Below are 19,785 nucleotides of genomic sequence, written 5' to 3' on the forward strand. Positions count from 1 at the left end.
ATTTTACAGAGTGCTGATTGGTGCATTTACAAACCTTTAGACACAGAGCACTGATTGGTGCATTTTTACAGAGTGCTGATTGGTGCATTTACAATCCTTTAGCTGGACAGAAAAGTTCTCCAAGTCCCCACCAGACCCAGAAGCCCAGCCAGCTTCCCCTCTCACAACCTTTGCATGCCAGGATCAAGCAATTCTCCAGCCTCAGTGTCATAAGTAACTGGGACTACAGGCACAAGCCACCAAGCCCAGCTAATTTTTTTGTATTCTTTGTAGAGACAGGGTTTTATCATTTTGCCCAGACTGACCTCAAACTCCTGAACTCAAAGTGATCCACCCGCCTTGGCCTCCCAAAGAGCTGGGATTGCAGGCATGAGCCACTGTGCCTGGCCCACAAGAGCCACCTATTTTTTTTTCCATAGGTTATTGAGGTACAGGTGGTATTAGGTTATACGAATAAGCTCTTTAGTGGTGATTTGTGAGATTTTGGTGCACCCGTCGCTGGAGCAGTATACACTGCACCCTATTTATTGTCTTTCGTACCTGCTAGGAGGATGCAAAACCGTCTTTTCACAAGAAGAGAAAAGCTGGTCACTTGTTTTGATCACAAAGAACCTGGCAAAACTATCATTTCATTTTAGTCACTTTGAGCTTTGCATCTGGGTATGGGAGTTAAGGCCTTCCCCTAGTGACTGGTGGCATCTTGCAAATGTTCAAGAAGATTCCAGATTTTACACAAATGGTGTCACCTTGAGGTTCACACTCATGGTCAGTTTAAGGAAACCTCATTATTCCAGTCCTGGTGCTAGACTTGGTGATTCAAAGAGTTAAAAGACACATTTAAAAGACACATTTATGCACCCAAATACTTCAGTCTCTTGGGAAAGGCAGACCCATAAAGATATCTCCGTTGTACTGAATGCAGTTGAACACCTACAAAGGTCTTCTATTTAGATGAGCTCATTGGTTGGATGGAGCTGTGATCCAAAAATTATGAGAACATGGAAAATGATTATCTAAACCAGGGTGGCACTCAGAGTAGGGTTTTTGGAGGGTATGAAATGAAGAAAAGGTCTAGGCTGGAATAATAGTCAACTGTTAACAACTTTGCATATGATGAAAACAGACAGACCTGATCACAGTCTGTGATTCTCAGAACTGAGCAACATAGGCTTCTGGGGCAGGGTAGAAACTATAAGTAATTGAAATGAAGGTTAGTGAAACCGCCATTCCTTTTGTCTAGGGAGTAGGATCCAGCCTCTGTGTGTGTGTGTGTGTGTGTGTGTGTGTGTGTGTGTGTGTGTGTGTAGGTGTAGGTGTGGTGAGAGAGTTGATAATAACCAGGCACAAAGTAAATGTTCTGTGAATCCTAAGTGCCAGGGAGAAATGAAGTTCCTGTGAAATCTCTAGCTCTATTTAGAGGCAGACAGGACCTATCTTGTCAGTTGGGGCAACATAGCAGTGATTTGAGAAGTTTGTAGGGTGTATGACAAGCTCATTGTGGACTAGAAATCTTGAGTGGTTTCACATTTGGTCCATGAGAAGTCATCAGAAATTCCTGGAAGCCCGGCATCTGTGATTTGCTTACCAGTGGTAAAGGAGAGTTTTGTGAATCAGGGATCAATGATTGGTGATTTTTCAGCTGCCAGAGATTCACCAAGGAAGGGTATAAAATCTGCTTTCCCCATCTCTACTGAGAGATCAAGAGTTTAGGACACTAGTACTGTGTTTGTAAAAGCCCTGATGTCTCCTGATCAATTTTAGCATATCCACCTTCTACCCACATGCAAACATAAGTATTAGTGTCTACCCTACATTGCAGTAAAAACAGGCTGAGACCAGTTTTAATGCCCTCACATCCAGAGCGCCTCCCTTGCTGGGGGCTGTGGAGGGTGCCAGGGACTCCAATGGACCAGGAAACAAAAATACTTCACCCAAGACAAAGATAGACTTTTCTCTGAGGATTGGGAGCAAAGGAGAAAGGATGATAAAAATATACAGGAAATAGGAAAAGATATAAAGAAACTGACAATTCTTCTCCACAATTTGGAGCAACTTTATGCTTATAAAAAAACATAGAGTGGGAAACAACTTAAAACACCTCAAAACACCCACAGAAAAAACTTTTCTAATTACTGTGGGAAATGGCAGCTATCACCCAATTTCAGGGATAACAGTGACAATGGTAAAGATAGTCAATACCCGGAGAATAATGGATTCTGAGACAGGGACTGGCAGCATCATATCTGCTGGTCCACAATTCCTATGAACCAAATTCTCATTCAGAGAGGTGGACTTCATCAGTGACTCAACTCTGCAGCCAACAAAGAACCCAACGTTATGCTTGTACATAGCAGGTGTGCACTAAACGTGAGATAAACATATTAATATCATTGGTGTTCATTTCAGTCTGTTTTGCTGGAGTCTACAGTCTACTTTCTAAACTTAATTTGGGTTTCTATGTTAGTTTGCCTAAATAGAGCTGTTCCAAGGACGTTAATTTTCAAGCTTCTTGGCCCTCCCGTTTCTCCCTGTAATTAGAAGTTGGAACACTGGTTTACAAATTATTTGCAGGGGGTGGACCTCAGACACTGTGAATCAATTCAACAAAAGGGTCACTACTAAGATTCTGAGTAAGTTAGGTAAATAGTGAAATCAAGGAACAAAGGTACACAGAGTTCAGCAACATGGACCTGGGGATCGTGGCAGACAGGAGGCAGAAGTAGATGGCAACTCCAACTCAGACAAACAGAGCAGCATGTGGAGGCTCAAATAGTGAATTTTTGCTCCAGAATGACTGCAGGAATAAAAAAGGAAACCTGAGAGTACCCACAGCCCCCTGAAGGGAGCAGATTGCTCCTGCAGAACCTGGGAGACACTTCAAATACTGTGAGTGCCCAAACTGTGGAAGTGGGAAAGAGAAATCATCCACCCCCAAGCATACACCCCTACTGGGGAATCTGAAGGCCTAGATTATGTAGATTTTGACCTCACCTAAACCTGAGTCAATTTAGAGAGCCAAGCAAAATACAGGGTTACAGGAAGCAGTGGGAAAAGCCCTGGGAGCTTGCTGGGTCCCCTAGCAAACTGTTTTTGCCTGGCCTCACAGAGGTCCTTCAGGAGTTGACCAGAAGTGCAGGGAAAGACCACAGAAGGAAGGAAATCTCCAGCTGAACTTGGTAACAATTTGAACTGAACAAGAAGCCTCCTGGCCAGGACTCAGGGGAGGGCCTGAATCTGGTGTGCAGACTTCACGAAGGGAGAAGAAAGAAAGCCATATTTGATTTTCCAGTTGAGGGCAGCCTGGGGCAAGTTCTCAGCCTTGCTCACCCACTGCCTGGAAACACATTTGGTGCTGTTGGGTGGGCACGGTGGGAGTGAGACCAGCCCTTTGGATTGTGTGGGAGATGGGTGAGGCCTGTGACTGCTGGCTTTCCCCCACAACCCTGACAGAGAAAGAGAAAAAGAGCTGGAGTTCTTTAAAAATCAACTGCCTGTTTTTCTGTGGCTAGTGAGCCTTATCTCTCCCTTTCCCAGGGATTGTGAAGATTCTGTTTCTCTAGCTGTGCAGCTGCAAGGTTACTAGACAGATAAACTCAAGTCGTAAAACATGTTTTTCCTTGAAAAGTAAGAAATGAAATAATGCATGTCTCAATTAATTGAATAACAGTCTTTGTTTCTTGCTTCTGTAATATGCTTCCCCCTACACAGATCTCCCCTTGCCCCACAAAATGCTTGAAATAACCTGACTTTTTGCTTGGGGCTGTCTTTTTAGATATTAATTTGACTGGGCCAGGGCACCTACATAATAAATCTTCCTCAACCCATCAGTCTCTCTGATTCCTAAATTATCCCACAACACCAACTCCTTCAAGGCCTGTGAGTGTGATGTCTGGAAAGCCTCTGTTGCTGTGGGAGAAGAAAGAAGAACTTTAGGGACTTGCAGTTAGTTTACTGAAATGAACATGAATTTGAAGTTTCAGCAATTCTCTTACACTTTCCACAAAAAAGGACAAAATACAAAAGAAAATTTGTGGTATCTAGCAATCAGCAGTCAGGTACAGACCACCCTCTGAGCCAAAAGTCTTGGGAAAAGTTAGAAGTCCCTACACCGAATGCTGCTGTACATGGTTTGTTGGAAAACAAAAACAGGTAGGTCACTTGCATTTGCAAGTCTCTCTTGTCAAGTCAAATATTGAAATCCAGAAACTTGTCTTCTTCTTGTTTTCTTGCATTTGTCCACAAACATCTAATACCCAGGAAAATTAACACTGAAAGCAAAACCAGAATTTTCTCTCTATTTATTCTGTCATTCAGGAGACACTTAGCCAAACAGGGACCAATGTTTGAGGAACATTTGCCTGCCACTGATTGGCAAGGAAATGTTCCTAAATAATATTTTTTCCAGTAATCCTGTTAATAATTTTTGTTCCAATAATCCTGTTCTTTGAAATTATTTCTCCAATAAATATGCCACAAGTACTATTTGTTGAAGGTCCTCCAATTTCAACTGCTTTCTATGTCATATTTTCAACACAGGATTGTTAAAATCTGATCTCAAATACAGGATGTGTTGGTTTTGAGTTGCTATATGGCCATAAAAGTGAGAAATACTGTAACAGTATGACACACTCCATCATTACCTTAATGAGCTGCAAAATACTGGAGTTCTACACTAGGAATGATGAGTCTTATATGGATATTTTAAGAAAAAAAATGATCTTACCATATTTTTGGTATATCTCTAGATTTTCTATCATGGAATATTTTAATTGGAATTTTTGACATATTAACTAAATGGTAAAAAAAATTCTATAAACAATGTGTACTTATAAATACACAGAAATACTCATTATTATAACCACCGAATTTTGTTTTGAACAATTCTGGCACTCATACTGTTTAGCACCTATGATCTGCACTTCCTTTTCCATGAGGTGGTTAATTAAATGGTACCTGATTTCCAATCATGTATACTAAGAAATCTTGGTTGCCTGGACATCAAATTTAAATTCTTTATATTAGGATATGTAAAAGTTGCACAAATGGTATTTTCTGCACTCCATAAAAGAAGTATAAGGAAGATTTTACTGCTTGTTTTTGTGAAAGAGGAAAATTGGGTTACTCCCACTCTAATACTGTACTTTTCCGAAGGTCTTAGCAAATGGTACACCAGGAGATTATATCCCGCACCTGCCTCAGAGGGTCCCACGCCCACGGAGCCTTGCGCACTGCCAGCACAGCAGTCTGAGATCAAACTGCAGGGCAGCAGTGAGACTGGGGGAGGGTTGCCCACCATTGATGAGGCTTGAGTAGGTAAACAAGGTGGCTGGGAAGCTCAAACTGGGTGGAGCCCACCACAGCTCAAGGAGGTCTGCCTGCCTCTGTAGATGCTACCTCTCAGGTCAGGGCATAGCTGAACAAAAGGCAGCATAAATTTCTGCAGTCTTAAACATCCCTGTCTGACAGATTTGAAGAGAGTAGTGGTTCGCCCAGCACAGAGTTTGAGATCTGAGAATGGACAGACTGCCTCCTCAAGTGGGTTCCTGAACCCCTAGTAGCCTAACTTGGAGGCACCTCCCAGTAGGGGCCAACTGACACCTCATACAGCCGGGTGCCCCTCTGAGACGAAGCTTCCAGAGGAAGGATCAGGCAGCAACATTTCCCGTTCTGCAATATTTGTGGTTCTGCAGCCTCCGCTGGTGATACCCAGGCAAACAGGGTCTGGAGTGGACCTCCAGCAAACTCCAACAGACCTGCAGCTGAGGGACCTGACTGTTAGAAGGAAAACTAACAAACAGAAAGGATATCCACACCAAAACCACATCTGTACATCACCATCATCAAAGACCAAAGGTAGGCCAGGCGCGGTGGCTCAAGCCTGTAATCTCAGCACTTTGGGAGGCTGAGACGGGCGGATCATGAGGTCAGGAGATCGAGACCATCCTGGTCTACACAGTGAAACCCGTCTCTACTAAAAAATACAAAAAACTAGCCAGGCGAGGTGGCGGGCGCCTGTAGTCCCAGCTACTCAGGAGGCTGAGGCAGGAGAATGGCATAAACCCGGGAGGCAGAGCTTGCAGTGAGCTGAGATCTGGCCACTGCACTCCAGCCTGGGTGACAGAGTGAGACTCCGTCTCAAAAAAAAAAAAAAAAAAAACACACACACACAAAGACAAAGACCAAAGGTAGATAAAACCACAAAGATACAAAGATGGGGAGAAACCAGAGCAGAAAAGCTGAAAATTCTAAAAATCAGAGCACCTATTCTTCTCCAAAGGAATGCAGCTCCTCACCAGCAACAGAACAAAGCTGGATTGAGAATGACTTTGACAAGTTGAGAGAAGAAGACTTCAGAAGATCTGTAACAACAAACTTCTTTGAGTTAAAGGAGGATGTTCGAACCCATTAGAAAGAAGCTAAAAACCTTGAAAAAATAGTGGACGAATGGCTAACTAGAATAAACAGCATACACAGAAGACCTTAAATGACCTGATGGAGCTGAAAAACCATGGCATGAGAACTATGTGACACATGCACAAGTGTCAGTAGCCAATTCGATCAACTGGAAGAAAGGGTATCAGTGATTGAAGATCAAATGAATGAAATGAAGCAAGAAGAGAAGTGTAGAGAAAAAAGAGGAAAAAGAAATGAACAAAACCTCCAAGAAATATGGGATTATGTGAAAAAACCAAATCTACATCTGATTGGTGTACCTGAAAGTGACAGTAAGAATAGAACCAAGTTGGAAAACACTCTTCAGGATATTATCCAGGAGAACTTCCCCAACCTAGCAAGGCAGACCAACATTCAAATTCAGGAAATACAGAGAACACCACAAAGATACTCCTCAAGAAGAGCAAATCAAAGACACATAATTATCAGATTCACCAAAGTTGAAATGAAGGAAAAAATGTTAAGGGCAGCCAGAGAGAAAGGTCAGGTTACCCACAAAGGGAAGCCCATCAGACTAACAGTGGATCTCTCAGCAGAAACTCTACAAGCCAGAAGAGAGTGGGGGCCAGTATTCAACATTCTTAAAGAAAAGAATTTTCAACCCAGAATTTCATATCCAGCCAAACTAAGCTTCATAAGTGAAAGAGAAATAAAATCCTTTACAGAGAAGCAAATGCTGAGAGATTTTGTCACCACCAGGCCTGCCTAACCAGAGCTTCTGAAGGAAGCACTAAACATGGAAAGGAACAACTGGTACCAGCCACTGCAAAAACATGCCAAATTGTAAAGACCATTGATGCTAGGAAGAAACTGCATCAACTAACGAGCAAAATAACCAGCTAACATCATAATGACAGGATCAACTTCACACATAACAATATTAACCTTAAATGTAAATGGGCTAAGTGCTCCAATTAAAAGACACAGACTGGTAAATTGGATAAAAAGTCAAGATCCATCAGTGTGCTGTATTCAGGAGACCCATCTCACATGCAGAGACACACATAGGCTCAAAATAAAGAGATGGAGGAAAATCTACCAAGCAAATGGGAAAAAAAAAAAAAAAAGGAGAGGTTGCAATCCTAGTGTCTGGTAAAACAGACTTTAAACCAACAAAGATCAGAAGAGACAAAGAAGGCCATTACATAATGGTAAAGGGGTCAATTCAACAAGAAGAGCTAACTATCCTAAATATATATGCACCCAATACAGGAGCACCCACATTCATAAAGCAAGTTCTTAGAGACCTACAAAGAGACTTAGACTCCCACACAATAATAATGGCAGACCTTCACATCCCACTGTCAACATTAGACAGATCAACGAGACAGAAAGTTAACAAGGATATCCAGGAATTGAACTCAGCTCTGCACCAAGTGGACCTAATAGACATCTACAGAACTCTCCACCCCAAATCAATAGAATATACATTCTTCTCAGCACCACATCGCACTTATTCCAAAATTGGCAACATAGTTGGAAGTAAAGCACTCCTCAGCAAACGTAAAAGAACAGAAATTATAACAAACTGTCTCTCAGACCACAGTGCAATCAAACTAGAACTCAGGATTGAGAAACTCTCTCAAAACCGCTCAACTACATAGAAACTGAACAACCTGCTCCTGAATGACTACTGGGTACATAACGAACTGAAGGCAGAAATACAGATGTTCTTTGAAACCAATGAGAACAAAGACAAAACGTACCAGAATCTCTGGGACACATTTAAAGCAGTGTGTAGAGTGAAATTTATAGCACTAAATGTCCACATGAGAAGGCAGGAAAGATCTGAAATTGACACCCTAACATCACAATTAAAAGAACTAGAGAAGCAAGAACAAACACTTTCAAAAGCTAGCAGAAGGCAAGAAATAACTAAGATCAGAGGAGAACTGAAGGAGATAGAGACACAAAAAACCCTTCAAAAAATCAGTGAATCCAGGAGCTGGTTTTTTTTTTTTTGAAAAGATCAACAAAATTGATAGACCGCTAGCAAGACTAATAAAGAAGAAAAGAGAGAAGAATCAAACAGATGCAATAAAAAATGATAAAGGGGATATCACCACCGACCCCACAGAAATACAAACCACCATCAGAGAATACTATAAGCACCTCCATGTAAATAAACTAGAAAATCTACAAGAAATGGATAAATTCCTGGACACATACACCCTCCCAAGACTAAACCAGGAAGAAGTTGAATCCCTGAATAGGCCAATAACAGGCTCTGAAATTGAGGCAATAATTAAGAGCCTACCAACCAAAAAAAGTCCAGGACCAGAAGGATTCACAGCCGAATTCTACCAGAGGTACAAAGAGGAGCTGGTACCATTCCTTTTGAAACTATTCCAATCAATAGAAAAAGAAGGAATCCTCCCTAACTCATTTTATGAGGCCAGCATCATCCTGATACCAAAACCTGGCAGAGACACAACAAAAAAAGATAATTTTAGACCAATGTCCCTGAAGAACATCGATGCAAAAATCCTCAATAAAATACTGGCAAACCGAATCCAGCAGCATATCAAAAAGCTTATCCACCATGATCAAGTGGGCTTCGTTCCTGGGACGCAAGGCTGGTTCAACACATGCAAATCAAGAAACGTAATCCATCATATAAACAGAACCAAAGACAAAAACCACATAATTTTCTCAATAGATGCAGAAATGACCTTTGACAAAATTCAACACCCTTTCATGCTAAAAACTCTCAATAAACTAGGTATTGATGGGACATATCTCAAAATAATAAGAGCTATTTATGGCAAACCTGCAGCCAATATCATACTGAATGGGAAAAAACTGGAAGCATTCCTTTTGAAAACTAGCAGAAGACAAGGATACCCTCTCTCACCACTCCTATTCAACATAGTGTCAGAAGTTCTGGCCAGGGCAATCAGGCAGGAGAAAGAAATAAAGGGTATTCAATTAGGAAAAGAAGAAGCAAAATTGTCCCTATTTGAAGATGATATGATTGTATATTTAGAAAACCCCATCATCTCAGCCCAAAATCTCCTTAAGTTGATAAGCAACTTCAGCAAAGTCTCAGGATACAAAATCAATGTGCAAAAATCACAAGCATTCCTATACACCAATAACAGACAAACAGAGAGCCAAGTCATGAGTGAACTCCCATTCACAATTGCTTCAAAGAGAATAAAATATCTAGGAATCCAACTTACAAGGATGTGAAGGACCTCTTCAAGGAGAACTACAAACCACTGCTCAACAAAATAAAAGAGGACACAAGCAAATGGAAGAACATTCCATGCTCATGGATAGGAAGAATCAATATCGTGAAAATGGCCATACTGCCCAAGGTAATTTATAGATTCAATGCCATCCCCATCAAGCTACCAATGACTTCCTTCGCAGAACTGGAAAAAACTACTTTAAAGTTCATATGGAACAAAAAATGGGCCCACATTGCCAAGACAATCCTAAGCCAAAAGTACAAAGCTGGAGGAATCACACTACCTGACTTCAAACTATACTACAAGTCTACAGTAACCAAAATATCATGGTACTGGTACCAAAACAGAGATGTAGACAAATGGAACAGAACAGAGCCCTCAGAAATACTACTACACATCTACAACCATCTGATCTTTGACAAATCTGAAAAAAAACGAGAAATGGGGAAAGGATTCCCTATTTAATAAATGGTGCTGGGGAAACTGGCTAGCCACATGTAGAAAGCTGAAACTGGATCCCTCCTTACACCTTATACAAACATTAATTCAAGATAGATTAAAGACTTAAATGTTAGACCTAAAACCATAAAAACCCTAGAAGAAAACCTAGGCAATACCACTCAGGACATAGGCATGGGCAAGGATTTCATGACTAAGACACCAAAAGCAGTGGCAACGAAAGCCAAAATTGAGAAATGGGATCTAATTAAACTAAAGAGCTTCTGCACAGCAAAAGAAACTACCATCAGAGTGAACAGAGTGAACAACCTACAGAATGGGAGAAGATTTTTGCAATCTACCCATCTGATAAAGGGCTAATATCCAGAACCTACAAAGAACTCAAAGAAATTTACAAGAAAAAAAATCAAACAACCCCATAAAATGTGGGCAAAGCATATGAACAGACACTTCTCAAAAGAAGACATTTATGCAGCCAACAGACACATTAAAAATGCTCACCGTTTATGGCCATCAGAGAAATGCAAATAGAAACCACAATGAGATACCATCTCACACCAGTTAGAATGGCAATCATTAAAAAAATCAGGAAACAACAGGTGCTGGAGAGGATGTGGAGAAATAGGAACACTTTTACACTGTTGGTGGGAGTGTAAACTAGTTCAACCATCGTGGAAGACAGTGTGGCGATTCCTCAAGGATCTAGAACTAGAAATATCATTTGACCCAGCCATCCCATTACTGGGTATATACCCAAAGGATTATAAGTCATAAATCATGCTGCTATAAAGACACATGCACATATATGTTTATTGCAGCACTATTCACAATAGCAAAGACTTGGAACCAACCCAAATGTCCATCACCGATAGACTGGATTAAGAAAATGTGGCGCCGGGCGCGGTGGCTCAAGCCTGTAATCCCAGCACTTTGGGAGGCCGAGATGGGTGGATCACGAGTTCAGAAGATCGAGGCCATCCTGGCTAACACGGTGAAACCCCGTCTCTACTAAAAAATACAAAAAAACTAGCCGGGCGAGGTGGCGGGCGCCTGTAGTCCCAGCTACTCGGGAGACTGAGGCAGGAGAATGGCGTGAACCCGGGAGGCGGAGCTTGCAGTGAGCCGAGATCCGGCCACTGCACTCCAGCCTGGGCGACAGCGCGAGACTCTGTCTCAAAAAAAAAAAAAAAAAAAAGAAAAAAAAAAGAAAAAAGAAAATGTGGCACATATACACCATGGAATACTATGCAGCCATATAAAAGCATGAGTTCATGCCCTTTGTAAGGACATGGATGAAGCTGGAAACCATCATTCTGAGCAAACTGTGACAAGGACAGAAAACCAAACACCGCATATTCTCACTCATAGGTGGGAATTGAACAATGAGAACACTTGGACACAGGATAGGGAACATCACACACTGGAGCCTGCCGTGGGGTGAGGGGAGGGGGTAGAGATAGCATTAGGAGATATCCCTAATGTAAATGACGAGTTAGTGGGTGCAGCACACCAACATGGCACATGTATACATATGTAACAAACCTGCACGTTGTGCACATGTACCCTAGAACTTAAAGTATAATAAATAAATAAATAAATAAATAAGCAATGACTAAATCAAAACTTCATATTCAGAATATTGAGCTTGTCATAAAGTGTAGGATGGATCATGGGGAGAAGACACTGGAGAAAAAGTGCCTAGGCAGAGATTGATAATATTTGTCCAGAGGGCAAATTAGGAGACTCTACTTAGCTCAGTGGTCATGAGAGACACCTGAAGAAATAAAGAGACCCTGTATGAGTCAATCCTACATCCTTGGTAAACCTCATTCTCAAGTTTTTGAACTAGATGTTCTTCAAAATTAGCACTATCATTAGCAAAGAAGAAATCCAGGATGTCAATCAATGAGCACACAGACACCGAGAAAGCTGACTATGAGATGCTGGCAGGTCTAGGAAGGCATTTCTAGGGGTAAAATACAAGCCCAGCTCCCCTGCAGTTACGTTACTCCTCCCCCTCAGAGAGCAACAGTCCTTGCATTCTTTTATTGTGTTGTCATTTCATGAAACTTGTCATTTCAATCATTTTTAAGTGTACAATGATGTGGCCTTCAGTGTATTCTTGGTATTGTCACACTACACATTTCTAGGAAATTCTCATTCCAAACAGAAACTCTGTACTCCTTAACAATGACTTTGATACTCTCTTCTCCCTGTCCCAGCCTGAGCGGTCTTGCTGGATCCCACTTCACACTGTTTTAACAGAATCTCTGAAAGGAAAATGTTACCATATGTGACATGAATGTGATTAGCTTCGAATGATGAGAAGAGTGAGCACCTTGTGACCCCCAGGCTTCAAAGGCTATGGAAGTAGCTAAGACAGCGGCCCTAAGCAACAGCCCTGGGGATGTCAGGAGTCCTGAGAGTATCATGGGGGACTCCTGTACCAGCTACTGCCTTCCCAGGTCACTGGATGACTGCCCCTATAGAAGAGAGAGGTGAGAGAATGAGGACTGCATGGGCTTTACTTATACACAGATTCATGTGTTCCAGACAGAGCCTGGGCATCACCTGCTTTTGACAGCTTCCCAGTGGATTCCAAAATAGAGCCAGGATTAAGGGGCCCTGGGTAGGCATTTCTCATTCTCATATTCATTAGTGGAAACAATCTTGGACCTTCCTGGGTACTAGTGAGGACTGAAAAACAAATGAAAAATGTTCCAGCAAGATGCATGCTGGGGTGTTCAATAAATAGAAATTTTTATTAATTGTAAGCATTAGAGTAATAATTTCTAAGGTATGTTGAGTGCTTTATAGTATTAATTTATATAATGTGTTCTCACAACATGCTATGACATGCATTCTATTTCACAGGAAAATAAATGGATGATAAAAAAGGATGTCTATGCATGTGGGTGCATGTGTGTATAAAGATGTAATGTAAGGTGTGGGCATCCAAGGGGGCCTCACAGAGAAGGAGACATGTGAAGTGCATTCTACGGATGGGGTGGTCAAACGTCTGAGGCAGGTAAGTCTATAAAGGCAAAGGAAAACCCATATGTCTTGGTGCAAGGATGTGACTCATGTGATGCATAAGAAATGAGACATAAACAACTATGGCTGAGGACAGAGCACCCAGGAAAACAGAAGATGAAGAGATAGGGCTCCCAGGAGCAGGGTCTTGGAAGTCCTCATGTGGAACACAAGGCTATGGATGTGTTCCTCCAGCCGTTGTTCCTCTCTGGGGTTCTCAGAATATAGCCTGAGCTCTGTGAATCCTTGTGTCTGTCTGTGAATCCTTGTGCCTGTCCATGCACAGTGTGTAGGCTAAACTGGTCTTGAATTTCACACACTTAGGTTCTATTTGTTTAAGTGTAAATATTTTCTGGTGTTATTAAAATAAAAATTTCTTTTAAAAGCAGTGTTTAATAATAGCTACTCTTATCTGCTCTCTTCTCAGTTGTATAACAATAGCTATTATCATATAAACATGAGTTTAGGGTAGAAAATGACTTCCCTTACTTGAAACCCTTGAGAATACGTACGCTCTGGTTGTTTAGGGTTGCTGAAAGAGGATAGGACCATGTTTCAGTTTTGGGAGGCTCACATTGGCATGAATAAGGAGAATTTATCACAGGAAGGGCTCACAGCAGCTGGGAAACAGTTGAGGAGACCTTAATCTGAGTTGAGTTTGGAAGGACTCGGACAAGACTGTTAGGTGGCTGTGTGATGGGAAAGAAGGGACTCGTGGAGGTGATGCTGTGGCCACGGAGTGAACAGAACTTAGTGTACGGTGAGGAGCCAGGAGGGAGGGAAGCTGTAGTTGGCTGATTTATGCCTCCATCTCCCAAAAGATATCCACATTCTAATCCCTAGAATCTGTGAATGGCCCATTGCAAGAAGAAAAACCATGGTGTAGACGTGATTCAGTTAAGGATCTTGAGATGCGGACATTATTCTGAATAATCTGGTGCTTCCTAACCCCAACCCCTATATTTTGTAATTAAAAGTCAGAGGGGGATTTGACATGGAAAGGAAAGGAGATGGGAATGTATCATGGAGGCAGAGTTTGGAGTGATGTGGCCACAGGACCAGGATGGTCAGCAGCCCAGAAGCCAGAAGCAGCCCTTGGTGAACTCACCCTGAGAGCCCCCAGAAGGAACAGAGCCCTGCTGCCCCCTGACCTCCCCGCAGTGATATCAGTGTTGGGCTTCTGACCTCCAGAGGTACAAGAGAATCAGTTGTTTTAAGTCACCAAGTTTTCGGAGGTTTCTTGCAGCAGCCACAGGACACCAAGCCAGGAACCTGTGGCGTCTCCCTGTGTCCTGGTCAGGGGACTTGCTGGGGGGGTGCATTAGCCTGGATGGGCTCATGGAAGGGAGAGCAGGCTGGGGGCATACCCTGTGCTCAGTTTTACATCCTGCTCCTGAAATGACTGTGGAGTGCGCCCTGGGAGCTGTCCAGTTGGCAGGGGTGCTGGTCTCTGGAGCTCTTGGGAGAGCTTGAGGAAGGAAGCATTTGCCTCAGGTGCTGGTGAGTGATGCAGAGAGTGAGGAGTGCTCTTGAGTGTGGGGAGTAAAACAATGTGAACTCCAGGTTGAAACCTGGAGATGCCCCCCAATTGTGATAAATGGAAAATAAAGTATACTGGACATGACGGGAGAGAAAGCATAGTGCAGAGAGAGCACCAAGCAGGCTGGCTGTGCGTCTGAGGGGACATCAAACGAGGGCTAGGGCTGCTGCTAGTGGAAACCATGTGCCTGGACACCAAGGCAGGCTGGGAGATCCCTCAGTCCAAGACCAGCAGGACCGTTGTAATTCCTGTTTTCCTCTTGCCATGGTTTTCATTCACGAACGCAGGATGGGAAATCTGTAAGGAATGCAGGATGATTTCTGCAACTATTTCCTTCTGGGATGCTTGCATTCAGGCCCCAGAATGCTGGTTACTCTAGAGTTAATTATCAGCCACAGCAAAAGGCCACTCCCCTATGGAAACCACCCTCGACTCAAGGCCCGAGACTGCAGGATCATAACAAGACCAGTGGAGATGTGCGGGGCAAGCGATTTATTAAAGCAACATGTTGAAACCTTTACAATTGTTAGTGAAGATCAGGGTATCGTTGAAAGACTGGAAACCGAGTTGAGCGTTTTTACATGTCACACACCACATTTTAGCACTATTTTCAGCTGAAATCGGAAAAAAAAAAGGAAGAAAGGTGAGGTCAGTCATGCTGCTGCTGGTGATGATAGGCTAACATCAAAGAAGCCAGTGGGATTTTGCTCCTAATGGCAATTGGAAAGGCAGAGGCAAGAACTCAGTTTGGGAAACTGAGGTCTAGACCTGGTGGCCTTACAATTCTGGTGAGAAAGCAGGCTTTCCCCACCAGACCAATAGACCTGGGAAGACCCAGGAGTTAGGTCCAGGGTTTTCATGGAGGGAGAGGGGAAGGGTTGACAGTGCAGCCAGAGGTTGTTGCCTAGGCTGTCCCAGGATTGTGGAGTCTCCTGATCCCTATAATGGGGGACCCAGGGCTCTGAAGCCAGGCAGGGCAGGGAGGGCCTCTGAGAAACATGCTATCCAGGAGACTCCAGCCTTCCCATGGGAGAATTCTGCCTGGCGGCCAAGGGTCTTATCAGGCCTGACCCTGCCGATTCTATGGGTATTTGCAGCCAAACCTCAGGACAGCAATCCAGAAGCAGCTAGGCTGAGAGGGCCCTGGAATCTCTGATTTCTTGAGGAAGACGTAATGAGAACATCCCCCTTCCATGGCATTGCAGGAGGTAGAGCAGTGAAAAAGTCTTGGCCCACTGGCTGTGGTCAGGACAGTGTCACGGATGAGGGGTGGATAGTGGGCCCTGCGGAGCTGCGAGGGGCTCCTGGCTCTGCAGAAGCTGCAGAGGAGCCCAGTTCACCAGCACCCTGTCTGGGAGGCCCGGCTCTAGGTCCCCCCAAGCCTTCTCTCCCTGTTCAAGTCTCCCACACTCCCCGGGACATTCCACAGTGACTATGTCCACTGCATGAGGGTAGGTTGGCCCAGGAAAGCTCCCAGCAGGGAGACGGCCATGCTTGGCCCTTCACCATCCCTGCCTGGGCCCTAGCTCACTCCCCATGTCCTCAGCACACTCTGGGGACACAGTATCCAGGCAGGCCACCTGAGGAGAAACATGCAGGAGGCTGTGTGCAGCTGAGTTTAATTCTGCCTGTGCAAAAAGGAGAAAGAAATTACCAAGGCTTTTTCAATGAGAAGTCGATCACTCAAAGGTATCTGATCCGTGCAGTGCTTCACTTGCAACTTGGCTGCAAGAGCTTCCGGAGGTGGATTAAATTTGGCAACTTGTAACTTTAACAGATCGTCATTTAAGAAGAGGAAGCCTGTGATCTCAGAAGCAAGAGCTGGGCAGGCAAGAGCATTGGCTGCAGCACAAAAATAAATATATTGTTGATGTTAGGAAAGTCGGTTTTTCTCTCATGGCTCCCTGATGGGATCCCCTGGGTTCTATGTTTCTGTACCATTACTGTGCTGATGACAATAGCAGAAATTCCAGGTGCGAATTTCCCAAGGTCACACAACAAAGGTAAAAGCTTCATATCCTCAGCTAGACTTCTTTTTCTTTTTTTGAGACAGTGTCACCCAGACTGGAATGTAGTGGCACAATCTCGGCTCACTGCAGCCTCAATGTCCTGGGCTCAAGCGATCCTCCCTCAGCCCCCAAAGTAACTGAGACCACAGGTGCATGCCACCATGCCCAGCTAATTTTTGTGGATTTGTTTCTTTTTTTAGAGATGGTGTTCGCCATGTTGCCCAGGCTGGTGTCAAATTCCTGAGCTCAAGTGATCTGCCCACCATGACCTCCCAAAGTGCTAAGATTACACGAATGAGACACCATGCCTGGCCCACAACTTGACTCTTGACAACCACAACTTTACTCCATTCTCATAGCCACTCCTGGAAGAAGTTTTAATCACCAGTGATAGAGGAGGCTCAGAGGGGGTGAACATTGTGCCCAAGATCAAGGAGTGGGAAGTGTCGAAGCCCAGATTCACCCCAGACCTCACATTACATCATCTGACACAGATCCCATTCAGAAGTGAAGCTCAGGCAGAAGAATTCCTAACATTTGCCTGCATTGATTTTTCTATAAAACTCCCTAGATACTGGGGATTACAAGAAATAGCTCTAAGCAGCCAGACTTCGTGGCTCACGCCTGTAATCCCAGCACTTTAGGAGGCCAAGGCGGGCAGATCATCTGAGGTCGGGAGTTCAAGACCTGCCTGACCAACATGGAGAAACCCCGTCTCTGCTAAAAATACAAAATCAGCCAGGCATGGTGGCGCATACCTGTAATCCCAGTTACTCAGGAAGGCTGAGGCAGGAGAATCACTTGAACCCAGGAGGCGGAGGTTGCGGTGAGCCCAGATCGTGCCACTGCACTCCAGCCTGGGTAACAAGAGTGAAACTCGGTCTCAAAAAAACAAAAAAGAAGAAGAAGAAATCACTTTAAGCTTTATGAATCTTATTCAACAAGCACAGAAAAGGGTCTGGAATTTTGTTTGGTTTTGTGCAGGTGCTCTTGTGCTCAGAGGAGCGTGCGTCCCAGGGGCTGGTGCTGGACTCATGACTGATGTACTCACCCCGGTAGCAGCAAAGGGCCAGCGTAACCAGCAGGAGACACACCGACAGCCTCATGGTGGCTTAGTCTGCTGTGAGCTCAGCTTTCACAAACAATGAGTGATTTGGATTCGACTCCAGGAGCCTGTGTAGTCGTGGAGGTCAGGGCTATTTGTACCTAGGGAGCCTGGCTGGTCCTGCCCACTGAGGCACCTGGTAAGTCACGAGGCCTGGCTCCCAGCCCGCCCTTCCAAGCAAGGGCTGCTGCCATCCATCAATGTGACCTCCTTAGGAATCTCTGCATCCAAGTGAGGCAGAGCACAAGACAGCAGCCCTGTGGGAACTCTGCTCTGTGCTCCAGGTGAGTGTTCAGGCACATCTGTAAATATTCCTGGGATTCTCAATTTCCTTATGAGCTTTTGCTGATTAGTTCTTTTTATCTTTGTAGCAGTGCAAGGGCACAGGTGAGTTCTGGCTTTGGAAGGCACAGGAAGCTGGAAGGCTGTGTTCTGGTTATAGGAGAGCAGGGACATAAGGAGACCCTGCTTTGATCCCCCTGCATGTCTGACAACCAGCCAGGCTTGTTTCAGTTGCACCTTGGGCAAGTCTAATCCTTCCCCTCAGCCCATTCCATCACCACCATGTTCACTGCATAGGTACCTAAAGCATAATTGAATACATCCCACCTGTAGAAGATTTCCTGAGGAAAAACATCTGCTGCACCTGTTCTGTAGCCTGCCTCACTCCCAAACCTGAGTCTTGTTTGTAGGTGCAGTTATGTATGTGGCCAAGATTCACATTTTTCTATCTATAAAAAGCAAGCTTTCTGTGATGTGTACTCACCCACATCTTATCTTAGGGCTGATCTGATGATTAAGTAACCCAACTCTTTTTCTCAAGAGCTTTTGGAGTGTCCGGAGCTAATCATGCATCAGAGAGGTATTGAGAGTTCTTTGCTCTGGGGCTCTAGGCTGGGAAGATAATGGAAGGGAAGAGACAGATGAACAGGGTGGGTGGTCACTTCCCCCTAACCCTTAGGCTCAAGTTTTCCATTTCAAACCTAGCTGTGCTGCCTGGGCCAATCCCATTTTTAATGGAAAGTGAAGGAAGCTCCCAGACAAAGCATTACACACCCCCCTTCCCTCCCATTGTGATGCCTTCATGTGGTGTCAGTAGGTAATCACCAGAAATTTCTCTCTTAAATAAACTTACATGTGAGAGGAGTCACAGCCCAGGCCATAACTTTCTCAGCTATGCAATCAAATCACTTGGAGCTTTTAAGGTATACCGACCCCACAGGCTTCTCTCTCTGGTGATTATGATTCAGTAGCATAGGGGTGAATCCCTCATTTCTGTACTGTTTAAACTGCTCTGGTGTTTCTCACAGACAGCAGGGCTGAGAACCAGCCAGAAAAACCTTTAAGAAGGGAGGGGACCTTACGGGTTGTGTCATGAAAGACACATTGTCAGGTTTGGTTGAGTCCAAGCTGAGGGCAGCAGTGGATCTCACTTTCATCACACAGGATGATGAGGGAGTCCCTGAATCAGCCCTGCTAACACAAAGGAGGGGGAGTGTTGGTGGTGAGGCTCACGGCTATGAGGGTTCAGATCCTCATTTATGGGCTCCTGGACCTTAGGAAAATTATTGAGTTTATGTAACCCCAGTTTTCTTATTTGTCAAAGTAGGCTACTAATGGTGCCTACATCACTGGGTTGATAGATGATCAAATGGGTGTGTTCATGGATGTGTGTGTGTGTGTGTGTGTTTAAAATATACCAAGTTCTGGTACATAGTAGTTCTCAATAAATGTAAACTGCCATTATCTTGTCCCATTTGTCATATATGTCATGGTTTGCCAGTCGTTCCTAGTTTAGAGCACAGCCAAAATCCACAAAATCACCTACTTGCAGCACTACATGGACACCTAGATACACCACTTCTCTCTGACGTAAATGGAAAAAGAAACCCAGCTCATGGTCTCGGAGTCTACAGACCCATGAATATGGGCTTCAGCACTGAGGCCTCTTTTGCAGCAGACAGGCCTGTGAGGCATCTACCCTATTTGTGG

The 19,785-nt window shown here is 44.0% G+C and overlaps 1 protein-coding gene across 1 annotated transcript; it reads right to left on the bottom strand.

Moving 5' to 3' along the window:
• Nucleotides 1-15,154: 15,154 nt before the first annotated feature.
• SCGB1D4 (secretoglobin family 1D member 4) lies at nucleotides 15,155-17,887 on the bottom strand. The gene is made up of 3 exons (XM_010384907.2): nucleotides 17,740-17,887; nucleotides 16,334-16,521; nucleotides 15,155-15,293 (listed from the first exon to the last, which is right to left on the bottom strand). Exons 1-3 carry the CDS (start codon nucleotides 17,792-17,794, stop codon nucleotides 15,264-15,266), a joined length of 273 nt encoding a protein of 90 aa, XP_010383209.2. The 5' UTR covers nucleotides 17,795-17,887; the 3' UTR covers nucleotides 15,155-15,263.
• Between the last annotated feature and the right edge of the window lie 1,898 nt (nucleotides 17,888-19,785).

This window comes from Rhinopithecus roxellana, chromosome 15 (genome assembly GCF_007565055.1).
Source record: "Rhinopithecus roxellana isolate Shanxi Qingling chromosome 15, ASM756505v1, whole genome shotgun sequence".
In the NCBI taxonomy this organism is placed as follows: Eukaryota; Metazoa; Chordata; class Mammalia; order Primates; family Cercopithecidae; genus Rhinopithecus; species Rhinopithecus roxellana.

Excerpts from the sequence above, each read along its gene's own strand:
- SCGB1D4 (XM_010384907.2), bottom strand. The coding sequence starts at position 17,794 with ATGAGGCTGTCGGTGTGTCTCCTGCTGGTTACGCTGGCCCTTTGCTGC. Across the intron at positions 16,522-17,739 it reads GGCCCTTTGCTGCTACCGGG|CCAATGCTCTTGCCTGCCCA; the intron begins GTGAGTACATCA and ends TTTGTGCTGCAG. Across the intron at positions 15,294-16,333 it reads TTCTCATTGAAAAAGCCTTG|CTGAAAATAGTGCTAAAATG; the intron begins GTAATTTCTTTC and ends TTCCGATTTCAG.